Source organism: Canis lupus, chromosome 1, assembly GCF_048164855.1.
Source record: "Canis lupus baileyi chromosome 1, mCanLup2.hap1, whole genome shotgun sequence".
Taxonomy (NCBI): Eukaryota; Metazoa; Chordata; class Mammalia; order Carnivora; family Canidae; genus Canis; species Canis lupus.
Window position 1 is genome coordinate 114,335,940 of NC_132838.1, and position 14,384 is coordinate 114,350,323.

The following is a 14,384-nucleotide window of genomic DNA, read 5'->3' on the forward strand; positions in this document are numbered from 1 at the left end:
AAAGAGTAAAAAGAACTGTTTCAACTTTTTTGCTTGTGCATTTCACCCATCCAGTCATTTAGCATCCCGTTACAGATGCCTACCATGTGCCAAGCCCTATGCTAGGATGAACACAGTGGACAGGGTCCTCTGCCTCTGACAGATGGCAGTTCACATAATCTCATAAATTGAAAGCCACTAATTTGGCACTTTATGTCATGAAGACCTTAGGGTCACCTACAAGTCTAGTTAAAAACAAATTTTTAAAGTAAACTCTACCTCCAATATGAGGATTGAACTCCTAACCCTGAGATTAAGAGTTGCATGCTCTACTGATGAGCCAGCCAGGTGCCCCATCTCCCACAGCCTTCTATGCCTTTGCAGCCTCAGTGGCCAGCAGCAGGCCCAGCCCAGGGCAAGAAACACCCCCACTTGACAAGGCCGGGCTAGCATTTCTCTAACCTCCCTCTTGCCAACTTCACCCTCATTCTGATCTCTCATCTCTACACTGTTCTATGAACAGAGGAAAAACAGTCATCTCACCTCACAGACCCTTTAGTGTAGAACCTGGTTTTAAGAACTGAAGTCTGCTGGTTCCTGCCTGAAAGAATCCCAGTGGACTGACAGGCAGGACAACCCCCCATGGAAAACTTGATGCTTTGTCTCACCCCCTCCACCCCTTCCAGACTGAGTATTTTAGAGAGGAATCCTCTAGAGAGATGGTGACGGAGACCAGCAGAGACACTAAGACTGTGACACAGGAAGGAAAGGTGTGGAAATGCGGGGTTGGGAGTAGGGGAGAGAGAAGACAGAGAAAGCAGGCAGGATCTGAGAAGGAAAACTGCAGTGGGGGAGAGGGGAGGGTATAAGAAAACTCATGATGTGGGAAGATGGGTACAGAGTGATGGGAGGTAGAAGGAAGCACTGGAAGGATAGTGGGAATGGGAATGAGAGAAGGGCCACCTAAGGGTGTTGTCGAGGTGGAGCCCCAACGGTGGGGGCAGCTTACCTGGAGGGAACATGAGAATGGCCTGGGGCGATGAATGGACCGGGAGGGAGTGGGTGCGCTGCACAGAGCTGCGGCTCTGGCTGGGCATGCTGTTGCTGCCTCCAGGGTTGGCAAACCACAGGTTCTACACAGGGCAGGGGAAAACAGAAAGTGGTGAATTGAGTGGGAAGAAGCCCAGGCCCAGGCTCGGTGGAACTGGCAAAGGAGCCTCTCCCATTTAAGCCAGGCCCAGGTGCAAACACATGGACATGCACAGCTCAGGAACCACCACCCCAATCCCAGAAGCGCCAGGCCCTCTGCTTCCCGCTGGCTCACCTGTCGGCCCTGGCCCCCAAGGCTGGGGCTAGTGAGGGCATGTCGGGGGGAGATGCCCCCGATGCCCGAAGGGCTCAGAAGGCCCATCCTGCCAGGTGGGAGGGCCCGGGGAGGCATTGGGAACTGCCGCTGGGTCCGCCGGGCCACCCCCATCCCCACAGAGCCAGCTATGGGAAGGGAGTTGGAGCCAAACGCCCAGCTGTGAAAGAGTAGAAGGCAGGGTGTCAGTTTAGGTGGTTGGGGCCCCTCTCTGTCCACCCCTTCCTCCCTTCCCCTCCCATAATCCCCATGGGAAGGACAGAACACAGACCTGCTATGAACAAGGACTCCCTATCCAATCCTTGCATCACACACACTGTTCTCCTGCCCCGAGGTACCCTCAGGACAGAGATGGGAGTGGACAAAGGTTTCCTCACATCCACTTACAGCAGTTCTCCTAACTTTAATTCTCAAGTGTGACACTTAGTATTTGTGGAGAAAAGAGACTTCACAGCCCTCTACACACAGGTGAGGAGGACAGGGGACAGGCAAAGGGCCAGATGTTGCTTCTGTCAACTCAGCACCCTGCTGCAGTGGGAAGAACACCCTGATTTTCTTCCGGGAAAGTCTTCACTGGGTGACTTGTGTAAGGTTTACCCAGTGACTGAATGAGGATAACCGATTCCCAGCCCAGAACGCAATCAGCATACTGAGCACTATCGGTGCCTTGGGAAGGAAGGTTCCTACACCCTGGCCGCCTGCTTACCCTTTCTGCTGCCGGTAGTTCTGCATCTCTAGGGCGGCTTTGCGCGGGAAGGTCCGGAGGAGCTTCAGCACTTGCTGTTTCCAGGACAGCAGCCGTTTCTTCTGCGTCTCCGTGAACGCCTAGAATTGGGAGCGTGAAGCAGGGAGGGTGTGCCTTCCTCTCTGCCTTCCATTCACCCACCCGACTGCCTGCCTGCTCTGTGCTGGAAATGCTGGGATGCAGCAGTAACCTGCGCACGCAGAGCTCACAGTTCAGCTGGGGAAAACACACACATGCGATCTGAACGGTGATGAGCACTGTGGGGGAGAAGCCCAGGAGGCGTGAGAAGCCCAATCTGCTGTGAGGGGCCAGTGTAGGCATCTGAAGTGCACATATCTGAACTGAGAGCTGAGAGACCAGCAGGAGGAAGAGGAAACTGGTTCCCAAAGAAGGAATATGTAGTAAGGCTCTGAGAAGGAGAGCTCATGGCAGCCGCCAGGGCCAACACTGGTGAGATGAGGGCTGGAGATAGAGGGTGGGTGCAGCCAGGCTGGGCCCTGAGGGCCACGTGAGGAATAGGGATGCTGAGAGTGATGAGGGGAGCCTTTTCCTGCTTGGAACCCTAGAGGAGGCCTTACCTCATGAGTCAGGCACTTTTCAATGAGCTGGAGGTAACTGGTGATGTTCTCCTCGTCTGGTCGGGACACCAGCAGCTGGGTGCACACTGAGGGACAAGGGAAAGGGAGGAGAGTTAGCCCCAGCATGTCCTCTGCCAACTTCTAGCTTCCTCAGCCCCTGCTGGCCAGCACAAAAGTTGGAAGAGGACCAAGGCTGCGTGAGTTCTAGCTATGTGTGAAGCATGATACCTGGCTGCTGTGAAAATATATAAAGCCCACCACAGTGGCTCAGAGAGGTTGAATCACTTGCCCCAGGTCACGTGGCTAAAAGGATATGGACCCAAGTGTAAAGTCTGCTATGCCATGCTGCCTCAGGAAAGGCCAAGACCACTAGGAGTTTCACCAGACTTATCCTGTGGCCTTTAGTCTCCTGTGAAGGAAGGAACCAGTGGATTTGCCTCATACTGTACACAATTTCTACCAACACACTGTCCCACCTTCTGCTCAGTTTGGAGACACTGGAATAGTAAGTAAGGGTTCTCTCCTACCATCAACCTGGACACACCTAAAGGCAGGGCCTCGCTACTCTCGGTCTCAGCACTCTCTGAAGTGATCTAGTCCTCAGGATGCTTTAAAAAATTTGTTTATTGGGATCCCTGGGTGGCACAGCGGTTTGGTGCCTGCCTTTGGCCCAGGGCGCGATCCTGGAGACCCGGGATCGAATCCCACATCGGGCTCCCGGTGCATGGAGCCTGCTTCTCCCTCTGCCTGTGTCTCTGCCTCTCTCTCTCTTTGTGTGACTATCAAAAATAAATTAAAAAAATTTCTAAAAGTTATTTATTTATTTAGATTTTAAAAATTCATTTATTCATGAGACACATAGAGAGAGAGGCAGAGACACGGGCCCTGAGCCAAAGGCAGACGCTCAACCATTGAGCCATCCAGGCATCCCCCCAGGGTACTTTAAAAAGCTCTGCTCCCCATCATTTAACTTCAATTTGATGACTGGGTCCACTTGGCTCCCTGTCCAGAACTTCTTGCCGGGCCTTGGGTTGTCTCACCTTTGCCCATCACCCGTGTAAACTGGCTGGGGATGTCTCCGTCGGCGACGGGAGCTGGGGCTGGCTCACTGCCATCAGTGGGAGCCGGAGCTGGTGGAGGGGGGTAGCTCTCTGCAGCTGGAGGGTCCTTGGACTCAGTGCCCTTGTCTGTGCCGGGGTGAGCCAGGGGAGGCTCAGCACCTGGCAGTGGTGGCTCCCCCCGGCTCCCATCCTTGGCAGTAGGGGTGGTGGCAGCAGCAGCAGCCACAGTGGCCTGGAGGACGCTGTAGGCCTTGATGGGGGTGATGATTATCTGCTGCAGCTCCTGCAGAGCATTTCGCAGATTCCCGCCTTCCAGCACATCCTGAGTGGGGAAAACACATCCAGGGTCACACGCTGACTGCCACAGCTCCATAGAATGACTATACAAGTGGAGTCAGACAGACCTTGGAGAGGGCTGGCGGAACCCTGAGTCCTACCACTTAGAAAAGGCAGGTAAGGACACTGCAAGCTCACACACACTCAGGCACACATACATACACATGTGTATACACATACTCCCTTTCACCCCCCTTCAAAGTGGAGTTCCACGGGGCTCAGGAGGTGGTCTGATGCTGGGGCCTCAGGGTCCCACAAGGATGGAACCAGGAAGCAAGTGACAGGGAAAGGGGAAAAGGCTGCAAAAACGCAGATATGGAAGGGGAGTGAGTGGTGAGAAAGCAAATAGAGAGATCATGCACACAGGGAGACGTTCTGCTCCATTGGAAATACCAGTCAGAAAAGGAAAACCCAAAGGAAACAGAGGGATTGAGTTAACAGTGACAAAGTCTGGAGAGAAAGACCAGGACACAAACGGAGGGAACCCTCTCAGCCACAGGCAGGTAAACCCTGTGATCTAACTTGTTCTTGGCCTCCCGAGGGCTGGGGAGGCCCCCAGGGAGGCCACCCAGAGCCACTGGGAAGTCAGCTGGGAGATAGGGATACCAGGTCCTCACCTTCTCCAGGGACTTGAGGACACTCTGTCTCTCACGTAGCTTCTGGATGCTCAGGGCTATCTTGTGGCGGGCACCTTTGGTGACATTCTGTGGTAGGGGCAGAAGGGGAGAGGAAGCTGGAATGAGAAGCTGAGGTACTTGGGGTACCCTAACAAGGCCTGAAGAGACACCAGAGGGTTGGGCTGCATGGGTAATGTCAAAATGGTGTTGTCCCCAACACCTCCCTGAGGGTCCCTTGGGGCTTCACCTGAGACTCCAGATGCTGCTCAGTCAGTGTCATCATCTCCTCGTAGCTCATCTGTGAGAAGAGGGCTGCATACTTGTGCAAGCGGAGGCTCTTGAGCCATGAGGGCACATCTGTAGAAAAGGAGAGCAAGAGGTCAGGGGTCTGGACCTTGTGACTACGGCAGAGGAAGGGTCATGGGAGGGAGCAGTGTTTTGTAGTTTTTTAATGTTCCATACATGGCGGGACCCCGAGGCCCCAACATCAGCCCACCTTCTCTTGAGCCCCATGGAACTCCACCTTGAAGGCGGGGGTGGAATATGTGTATAGAATGTTACCAGAGGTAACATTGAAAACTGGGAGGAGTGGGGAAAAGCCAAGGGTCCATAAGCCACTTCTTCTTCTGCCCAGTCACACTCTTCTGGGTGGCCTTCCCTCATATCAGGACATCTGACCCTTCTGAGCTGCTTGACTGGATATATATTAGAAGGACCTCAAAAAAAAAAAAAAAAAAAAAGAAGGACCTCACTGATGTCCCTAAAAGTCTTCCTGGAACCTCTGTTCCATCAGCTATTGCTGTGTCAGGCTGGGGTGTCTGAGGACAGGGATTTCTCCCCCATCAGACCAGGGCCTATAGGCATCTCTCTGCAGATGAGAGCCCTAAAGGCAGGGACTCACTCCCCTCAGACCTGACACTGCCTACAGTAGGGTAGAGGGTAATGGGACAGGAAGTTGGAAGCTTCCCTTCTGTCTTCTAAGCTATGCAGAAGCCTCTCTCCAGAGGGTCCTAGAGCTGTCCTCCCCTGTCGTACCTTTCATGCCACTGCCGTCCTCCTGGAACGTGTTCCGGCTGGAGCCCTGCTCCTCCGTCTGCTCGCTGCCAGAGGAGGCCACGCTGCTCTGGGGCGAGAGGGGTGCGTGGTCGGGCGTGGTGAAAGCAGCCCGGGCCCCGAGCTCCTCCGGACTCGGCCACTCACCAGGGGCCTGGGGGCTCGTGGGGATGAGCGACATGGAGCGCTTCAGCGGGCTGGGGTGAATTTGGCAAGGGAGACCTGGCCAGAGGGGGAGAGGCAAGAGGTCAGGTTTGGAGATCTGACCAGGAGATCATGCCCCCCGGTTGGTGCGATGGATGGCAGCTCAGCCCCAGAATCCAACAGTGGGAGGGGACCCTGGGATCAGAGGGGAAACACCTACCAGGTATTGCTCGTTCCCTCATTCCCCACACCCAACCTATCAGCAAGCTCTCAGCCACATCTCTGAATCTTTCCACTTTCTCTTCCAGCACCCGGGTCTGTCACTGGTATCTGTTGCTAGAATTACTGCTACAGCCCCCTTACTGGTTTCTTGCCTTCATTCTTGCCTCCTACAGTTCATTCACCTTGCAGAAGCCATGTTAAATCTGACCAAGTCAGTCCTTATTTCAAATCCCATCTATGACTTCCCTTCACACCGAGGACAAAATTCAAAATCTTCTACAGACCTACAAGGCCCTGTGTGGGACCTGGGCCCTGCTCATCCCCCCCAACTTACCCTTCAGTTCAAGCCTTTTTAGCTTTTGCTTCCCCACCAACCCTCATTTGTTCCTGCAACACTCAAGGTGTCCAACCTCAGGACTTGTGCACTTGCTCTTTCTTCTTGTCCTCTTGATCTTAGCAGTTGGCTCCGTAAAGTCTCATCTCAAGCTAGCAACATCTCTTCCAAGGCCTTCTCTGAGTAGCTGCCCCCCACCAATCTTGGTTACTCTATCATATGACTCTTATTTATCTTCCCTTCAGCACCTGCCACAACCTGAAATAATTTAACCTAGTTATTCGTTTACATGCTTATTAACTGAACACCCCTGCTACGATACAAGACCTGTGACAACAGGGACTTGTCCTGTCTTAAAGATCATTGTATCCTCTGTAATTACAGTAGGGCCTGGCCTGGAGGAGCTGCTTCATTAGCATTTGTAAAATAAATAACAAATGAAATGTATAACGAATTAAATATCTAAAGTGCTTCCTCAACATCCCTGTCATTGGGCCTTACCACCTCCCAAAGATTTGTACTGAGCCAAAATCAGCCACCTATGAAGTCCAGTGACTCAGGGTGAATCCAGGCCTTCTTCCACAAGATTTTCATACTCTCCATCCATCCCATTCCTGAGGTAAGAAAATGGTTCCAAATTGATTTTAACCATCCTCAGGAAAGGGAAGGTTCCCATGAGCTTCCAGACCTTTCTTTGTAACTATTCCTTCTGCCTACCTCACTGCTCTTCTACCCTTACCTGCCAGCCACCTCAGCCTTCACTCCTCATTCAAGTGTTAGCTCTTCTGTGACTCTTTCCTCTGCATTCCCTAAAGCCCCGTGTTACTGCCTCAAGCCTAACATTTACTGCCTCCATCACCAGGCTGCCTGTTGCTGGGCTCATGTATATTAGGGCCACATTCTGAGGGCCTTGAAGGATAGGGTGAAGCTTCTCAATTTCAAGCAGTTGCAGGAATAGCAACCTCACTCAATGATTTCAGCATTGCCAGGGTCAGCTGCAGGTCATGATACACAAGAGCCTTCAGTTTCATAAATGCCTATAGGAGGGCACCCACGGTCCGTTCTAAGGGTGCTGAGGGTACCTCTGAACCTGACACAGGGAATTCAAAAGTATCCAAAGTCATATAAAAAGATAAGAATACAAGGCCAAAACACCTCACCCTGGTGGGTAGGTAAGAACATCAAGGCTCAGGAACAGAAGCACTTTGCCCCAGTTGCCAGAGGGAGTTGGGAGGCAGCAACGGAAGAACCCTAGCTTTGTTTCTGATGGGAAGGCTGGGATTCCTGCCAGTGCTCCACTGAAACTTAACCCAGGAAGGCCAACCAGCCTGGTACAGGCCCCAAACCACCTCCATCTGTGACAGTATCTATGCTCCTAGCCAGCCAGGTAGTCACCTGAAGAGAGAACAGTGTACTGATCCACCCCCTAAGACTAGCCTCCATCTCTGCCTGTGATCTGTGGGGTCCTCTTCTCACAGTTTCTTCCAAGAGTCTGAGTTCCCAGAAAATGGCACCTTTTGGGCCCTATGGAATTCGGTACAGACTTGGTTTTTTGCCTGTCTTGGTGCCTATGGCCTACTCCTCTTCCCTTCTCAGCCAAGGAGGAGGCAGGCCAGGCTGAGAGGGCAGGAAATTATCCTGATTGGAATGATCATGCAGTTCCTGAGGAACCCTGCTTGGCCAGGCACTGGGGTGGAGGCTGGCCACAGCATGAGAGCTATAAAAACAGGAATGCCGGCTGGAGATGCAGGGCCTCACACTCTCCAAGAAACCCTGGTCTGTCTTTGGCAGCACCCCAAACCCACCCTGCCTGCCCTTACAGGCCAATCCTTGCTCCCCACTCAAAAATATTTTAATGGTTTCCTGTTTCCTGAACTGCCTGTAAAAATTTAAAAGCTTCACCCTATCCTTCAAGGCCCCCCAGAATGTGGCCCTCATATACTGCGATCTGGGAGTCAAGACCGACTTGCATTAAAATTCTGGCTCTGCCACCTATTAACTTTATGGTGCTGGGCAAGTCATTTCATCTGCCCCCTCTGTCTCCATTTCTAAGTGATATCCTTGGCACAGGGGGCAGGCATATGGTAAACATGAATGTCTACTACTGCTATGCATCTCTCCATCCTAGCCAGACCTGTCTGTATACTCTAATTTTCCGCCCCTCTGCCTTCATTTCATGCTGTGTCCTCTACCTGGAATGCCCAACTCCTTTCTCTCTTCTGTTCCAACCCCCCTATCTGACACTGTTCCAGGTTAGCGAGTCCTTTAATAGCTGCTGTCCTCATTGGGGAGAAGAAATGTATGGGCACCCTGCCTGGGTAAACTCTCCCCTTGATGATGTCTGAGCATCTATGGGAAGGTCACTTTTAGGTGGAGGAAATGTAGCATAGTAGTTAAAAGTATGAGCGGTAGAGCCAGACTGCCTGGATTTAAATTCTGGCTACACCACCTAAGGCAGGTGACTTTTCTATGACTCAGCCAAAGAATTTATATATGTAAAGTTCTCAGAACAGCTTTTGAAAAAGACTGAATACTCTCAATAATCTTGACTTACTGTTATTAGTATATTTTCCCAATTTGGATCCAGAAACTGATGCTCTGAGACTAACACACTTTGGGTTGCTAGAGGTGCCAGAAATACCCTCCTTTCCCTCACTTTCTCCGATTCTTACCAGCACCTAGGAGGGAGGCAGGTGGCCAGGACATCCATAGGAACCTGAGGAAAGAGGCTCAGGGCACCAAGGATGTGTATCAGGTGCCACAGAGCTGGGCACTAGAGACCCAGGGCTTGTCCCACCTGCTGGCATGGATGACATTTCACTGCCACTCTCTCTTGGCTTGCTTTAACTAGTACCAGCCAGCCAAAGGGGGCCAGCCATGCTGAGGTTAAATCTTGGAAATTGGGCAGCCCAGGTGCTCCGTGGTTTAGCTCCGCCTTCGGCCCAGGGCCTGATCCTGGAGACCTGGGATCGAGTCCCACATCAGGCTCCCTGCATGGAGCCTGCTTCTCCCTCTGCCTGTGTCTCTGCTGCGCACGCATGCGTGCGCTCTCTCTCTCTCATGGAGCCTGCTTCTACCTCTGCCTGTGTCTCTGCTGTGCGCGCTTGCTCTCTCTCTCATTAATAAATAAAAATAAAATCGTAAAAAAAAAAAATAAATAAATCTTGGAAATCTCTCAGCTGGAGTCAGGTAATATCACCTCACCAAGCCTTGGAAATGCCACTCTCTCTCAGCCTGTTCATTTCAACCATTATTTCAAAAGCTCACTAGAACACCTGCTCCTCCTGGCTCACCCTAGCATCTGGGGTGCTTTCCAACACAGCCCTTTCCAGACCACTTAGTTGGGAGGACAGCATAGTGGTCAGGGGGTAGGCTCTGGTGTCAGATTGCTGGGGTCTGAACCTTGGACTGTTCTACTACTTGTTTTGTGTATAACCTTGAATACATGACTTCACAACTTTGAGTCTCCGTATCACCTCTAGAATGGGGCTGAGGATAAAGTTGCGACTAGGATTAAATGAGATCATGTCAGAAAAGTGCTTACAGCACAGTCAATGCTCAACAATGTTACCAACTAATATCTTACAGCGTGAACTACATCTTACATAAACAGGCTTACAAACACAAATTTCTCAGAAATAGTGCTGATAGTTGAAGCCATATACACAAATCCACAATGTCTAAGCTAGAAAGGACCTTAGATTATGGCTATTAACTCAAGGCTTTCAGAGGCCCAGTAGGTATCAGATATGCCCAAAGGAAGGTGATGGGGGTAGAGGCTGGGGCACATGTGCAGGGTTTTAAGGGGGTGGTCAATATTCAACCCCATCTTATTGTTACTACAGGATTACGGCGCTTGAGTTGCCAGGTTTAACTTTTTAAGAGAAACTGAAATCTGGATTTTTAGGGGAAAATCCCTAATTTCTTATGTCATCAAATTTATTTTAAAACCTAACAAGAGGGACGCCTGGGTGGCTCAGCAGTTGAGCATCTGCCTTTGGCTCAAGGAGTGATTCTGGTCCAGGGATCAAGTCCCACATTGGGCTCCTTGTGAGGAGCCTGCTTCTCTCTGTTTCTGTGTCTCTCGGGAATAAACACACTTTTAAAATAAATCAATAAATCAAACATAAAGACAAAACCAAAGTTTCACTGAGTTTGGGCTCAACAAAACACGTCTGTAGGTCAGATATGGCTTCCACAAAGCCAGTTTACAACCTCTACACTACCTCATAAAGCTGAGGTCCAGATAGATTTATGTGACTTGCCCAGGGCCAAAGAGCAAGTGGAGAGAGAGCCCAGTTTGACCTTTTCCAAGTAGGCATGACCTCCTGGGATCCCTACTCCCTCACCTGCATTTGCGTTGCTCCCAATACTGTTGATGGCTGGCGGCACTGAGCTGGATGGGTGGAAGGGCACATGTCCATTTTCCCGGGGTGGCTTGTCCTGCCAGCCTGGCCCAGCCTCCCCAGGGCCCAGCTCTGCAGGGCCCCCCCACTCATCTGAGCCTTGGCGTGAGTGGTAGGTGGGCTCAGGCTGGGTGCGGAAGCCACTAGCCAGTCGCTCTTCCAGGTGGCTCAGCCAGAGGGCCAGTGCATTGCGGTCCTCCAGTGTGGTGGCTGGGTGGATGAGGGCATAAGAGAGTAGCTGGCGGCTCTCCTCGATGAAGGCATTGCTCTCGATCGAGTAGGCCAGCACTTTCTGCAGCAGCCTCATGTACTCCGACTTGGCCTCCGTGTTGCCTGGCTGAAGCAGGGGCAGGTGGGACAGCAGGAGGGATACCACTTTCTCTTTGGACTCCTGCTGCCACTGGCTGACGATGGCTGCAGAGGGGACAAAAGGAAATGTCAGGGGAGCCAGGGTGGGGGACTCCACCCAGGAGTGGTGCCTATGGCCTGCCCCCTCAACTCCAATCTCTTCTCCCTTGATGACCCCTTAGCTTGCCCTTCATATTGATGACACCAAATGCACTCACCGTTATTTCCAGAGTAATTTTTCCTGGTTCCACATCACTCCTACTCTCCAACACCTGCTGTGGCTCCCCATTAGCCAAACTTACTACTCTGGAATCTGAGCTCCTCCTGCCATCCCCAGGCCCGCTCTTCTCATTATATTTGCGTTCTTTATCTTCATGTCCTCTATGCACACCCCCTTCACCCTATCAAAAGAGCCTCCTTCCTGACAGCAGATGACCACGGAATATGATGGTTAATAGTTTGGGCTCTGGAATCAAGCACAGTCTGGACCTTCCAACTTATTAGCTAGACCTGGAACCTCACTGAGGAGTGATTTCCTCACCTGAAAAGTTTTGGAGAAAATTACACTACCCAATTCACAGTGTTGCTCTGATAGCCAAAGAGCTAATAAAGAATGTAAAGTGACCATGATTATAAAAAGAATGTATTTACTTACTAACTAACTACTAACTTACTTTACTACTTTTTTTTTTAACTGGTCTCTTTGCCTCCAGATTTTCCCCCTCCAATTGGCTCCCATTCACCAACATGGATTTCTCTTCCTAAACGCATACCAAGATGTCACAATGGCAACCACAACCAAAGGACTTCAGTTCAACAACTCCTAGCCAACAGCACCTTCATTTTTAGGGTACTTCCCACTTCCTAGTCCCCTAGATAAAGATTTAGGATACCCCCACCTTCTCTGGGGCTCTCCCCATGATCACATTCATTCAAGTTTCCACACTCACTCTGAGATCCAAGGCTTGAGCCTGCAACAGTCTTCTTTCTGCCATCCAAATTCTAGATCTTTTAATGGACTGCCTAAATCTGCCCTCATCTGGGAAGCCTCCCTGCTGCTCCATGCCATAGTGATCTGTGATGTCTTTTTTCCATCCCACAGTGTAAGAGCCTAAGTCTCTCTGTAGAGATGAGCCAGGTTGCACCTGCTGATCCAGAAGGGTACTCCCCAAGACTTGGCCACATAAAGGAGGCCTTGGGAAGGAACCCTTACAGGTCTGACTATCCTCCTTGAAAACCTTGTTACCACTTCAATGGAGTGGAGGATGGGAGAAAATGCCGACAAGGCAAAGGAAAGGGACAAAGAATACCAATACTTGAGAAAAGAGATAATGATCAAGGACTGGGACCAACTACATCCTCCACACTAGGCAAGTGAGCTCAGACTCTTAGCCAGGATGACGATTCGCAAATAAGGGTGTTCTGAGAGATGAGCTACTGGGCTATTGGTAAGGTCCTGGGAAGGGGAAAAGGAGCTGGCTCTAACTTGACAGAGCTAGGACCTCAGAGGGGTGAGTGATGAAAAAGAACAGGCAGAGATGTGGCTTATTCCCACCTCGCCCACTTATGTTACTCTGGGCAAATGTGGTAACTTCACTGAGCTTTACTTTCTCTGTCGAGTGTGGGTCAGAATCATTCCTACCTAGCAGAGCTACTAGGAATTAAGTGAGACCATAACACAAAGTCCTCAGCAAATATTAGCTGCCCTATCTAACATCACGGTTATTATATCTTACCGTGGCTCCTTCTTTTCAAATACCCACAGAGATTTTTTTTTTAATATTTTATTTATTTTTATTTATTCTTGAGAGACACAGAGAGGCAGAGATATTAGGCAGAGGGAGAAGCAGGCTCCATGCACGTAGCCCAATGTGGGACTTGATCCCAGGACTCCAGGATCACGCCCTGAGGCAAAGTCAGATGCTCAACCGCTGAGCCACCCAGGCGTCCTACCTACAGAGACTCTAAAGCCACATGCCCACTCCTGGTCCTGGAAATGGAGAGGAACGGACATATGTAGAGAGCCTCAGAATTCTAGGCATCTATAGATTTCCAGTGAGGCCTGATATGGATCCCTGTGCGTCTGACTGTGTCTCGACCCAACTTCCTAAAGGCTTAAGATTCCAAGGGCCACTGGTCTCCTCTTACAGGGAGCCTTGCATGAAACCGTGAGAAATACCTGTTCACACTTTTTTTTTTTTTTTTTTAAAGATTTTATTTATTCATGAGAGACACAGAGGGAGAGGGAGAGAGAGAGAGGCAGAGACAGGCAGAAGCAGGGTCCATGCAGGAAACCTGATGCGGGACTTGATCCTGGGACTCTGGGATCATGCCCTGAGCCAAAGGCAGATGGCTCAACCGCTGAGCCATCCAGGCATCCGCGTCCCCATCTCTTTCTCTTAATGACCTGTGTGGAAATCTATGGTCTAGAAGTTCACATAAATTTCTAATTCTGCTTAAATCTGTAGCTCTAAGAAAATGAATTACACACAACTCCTAACTCCTGGCCATATAACTTCACATTCTCTTGGCCTGGGACTTTCTGCTCTAAGCTATCTAGAGAAGCTCTGTTCAAGTGCCCATGGATTCATCCATTAATGCAAAGTCATCAATTCCTGTTATGCCCATAGTATTGGCCAAAATAGAACAGTAATATTACACAGTAATAGTAGTAACAGGTAGCATTTATTGAGCATTTACTATATGTCAATATGTCATTGAGCATGACTATATGTCACACTGTGCTAAGAACCTCACCTCAACCCTCTTTTAACATCCCCAACTTATACATGAGGGACTAGACTTCAGGAGGTGGAATCACTTCCCCAAAGCGACAGACCAAGAACTGAACCCAGGTCTGTCAACCTCTGGAAGTGGGGGGAACTTTTACCCACAACATTATACTAGTTCTCCAATGCCAAGTATCTTGTTCTTCACCCCTTCACCGTCCCTGGCTTTCCAGATCTCAAGCAGGACCTGCCACTCAAGGTTAGGAAACCTCATCTCCTCAATCTTCTCTTGAATCAGCTTCCCATGACTACAAGGCTGACTTTTAGGTCATCTCAATATCTAAGGATGTTTCCAAGGTAGGACAGGCCTTCCTGACATCAGGAAGCCTTCACCTTTCCCACCCTCCTACCTCCATCTGGCACTCAATCACAAAGGAACGAACATCCTGGTACCCCATTTTCCTGACTT

General features: G+C 50.5%; 1 protein-coding gene across 3 annotated transcripts in view; it reads right to left on the minus strand.

The window, feature by feature from the left end:
• SAMD4B (sterile alpha motif domain containing 4B) overlaps positions 1–14,384 on the minus strand; it is a 43,015-nt gene that overhangs the window by 8,267 nt on the left and 20,364 nt on the right. For all 3 annotated transcript variants that reach the window (XM_072778236.1, XM_072778214.1, XM_072778226.1), the window contains 9 exons: positions 10,782–11,252; positions 5,715–5,954; positions 4,927–5,036; positions 4,680–4,766; positions 3,706–4,048; positions 2,666–2,751; positions 2,049–2,167; positions 1,304–1,502; positions 989–1,112 (listed from right to left, as the gene is read on the minus strand). In XM_072778236.1, the coding sequence (XP_072634337.1) occupies positions 989–1,112; positions 1,304–1,502; positions 2,049–2,167; positions 2,666–2,751; positions 3,706–4,048; positions 4,680–4,766; positions 4,927–5,036; positions 5,715–5,954; positions 10,782–11,252 (1,779 nt within the window). The remainder of the gene's footprint in view (positions 1–988; positions 1,113–1,303; positions 1,503–2,048; positions 2,168–2,665; positions 2,752–3,705; positions 4,049–4,679; positions 4,767–4,926; positions 5,037–5,714; positions 5,955–10,781; positions 11,253–14,384) is intronic.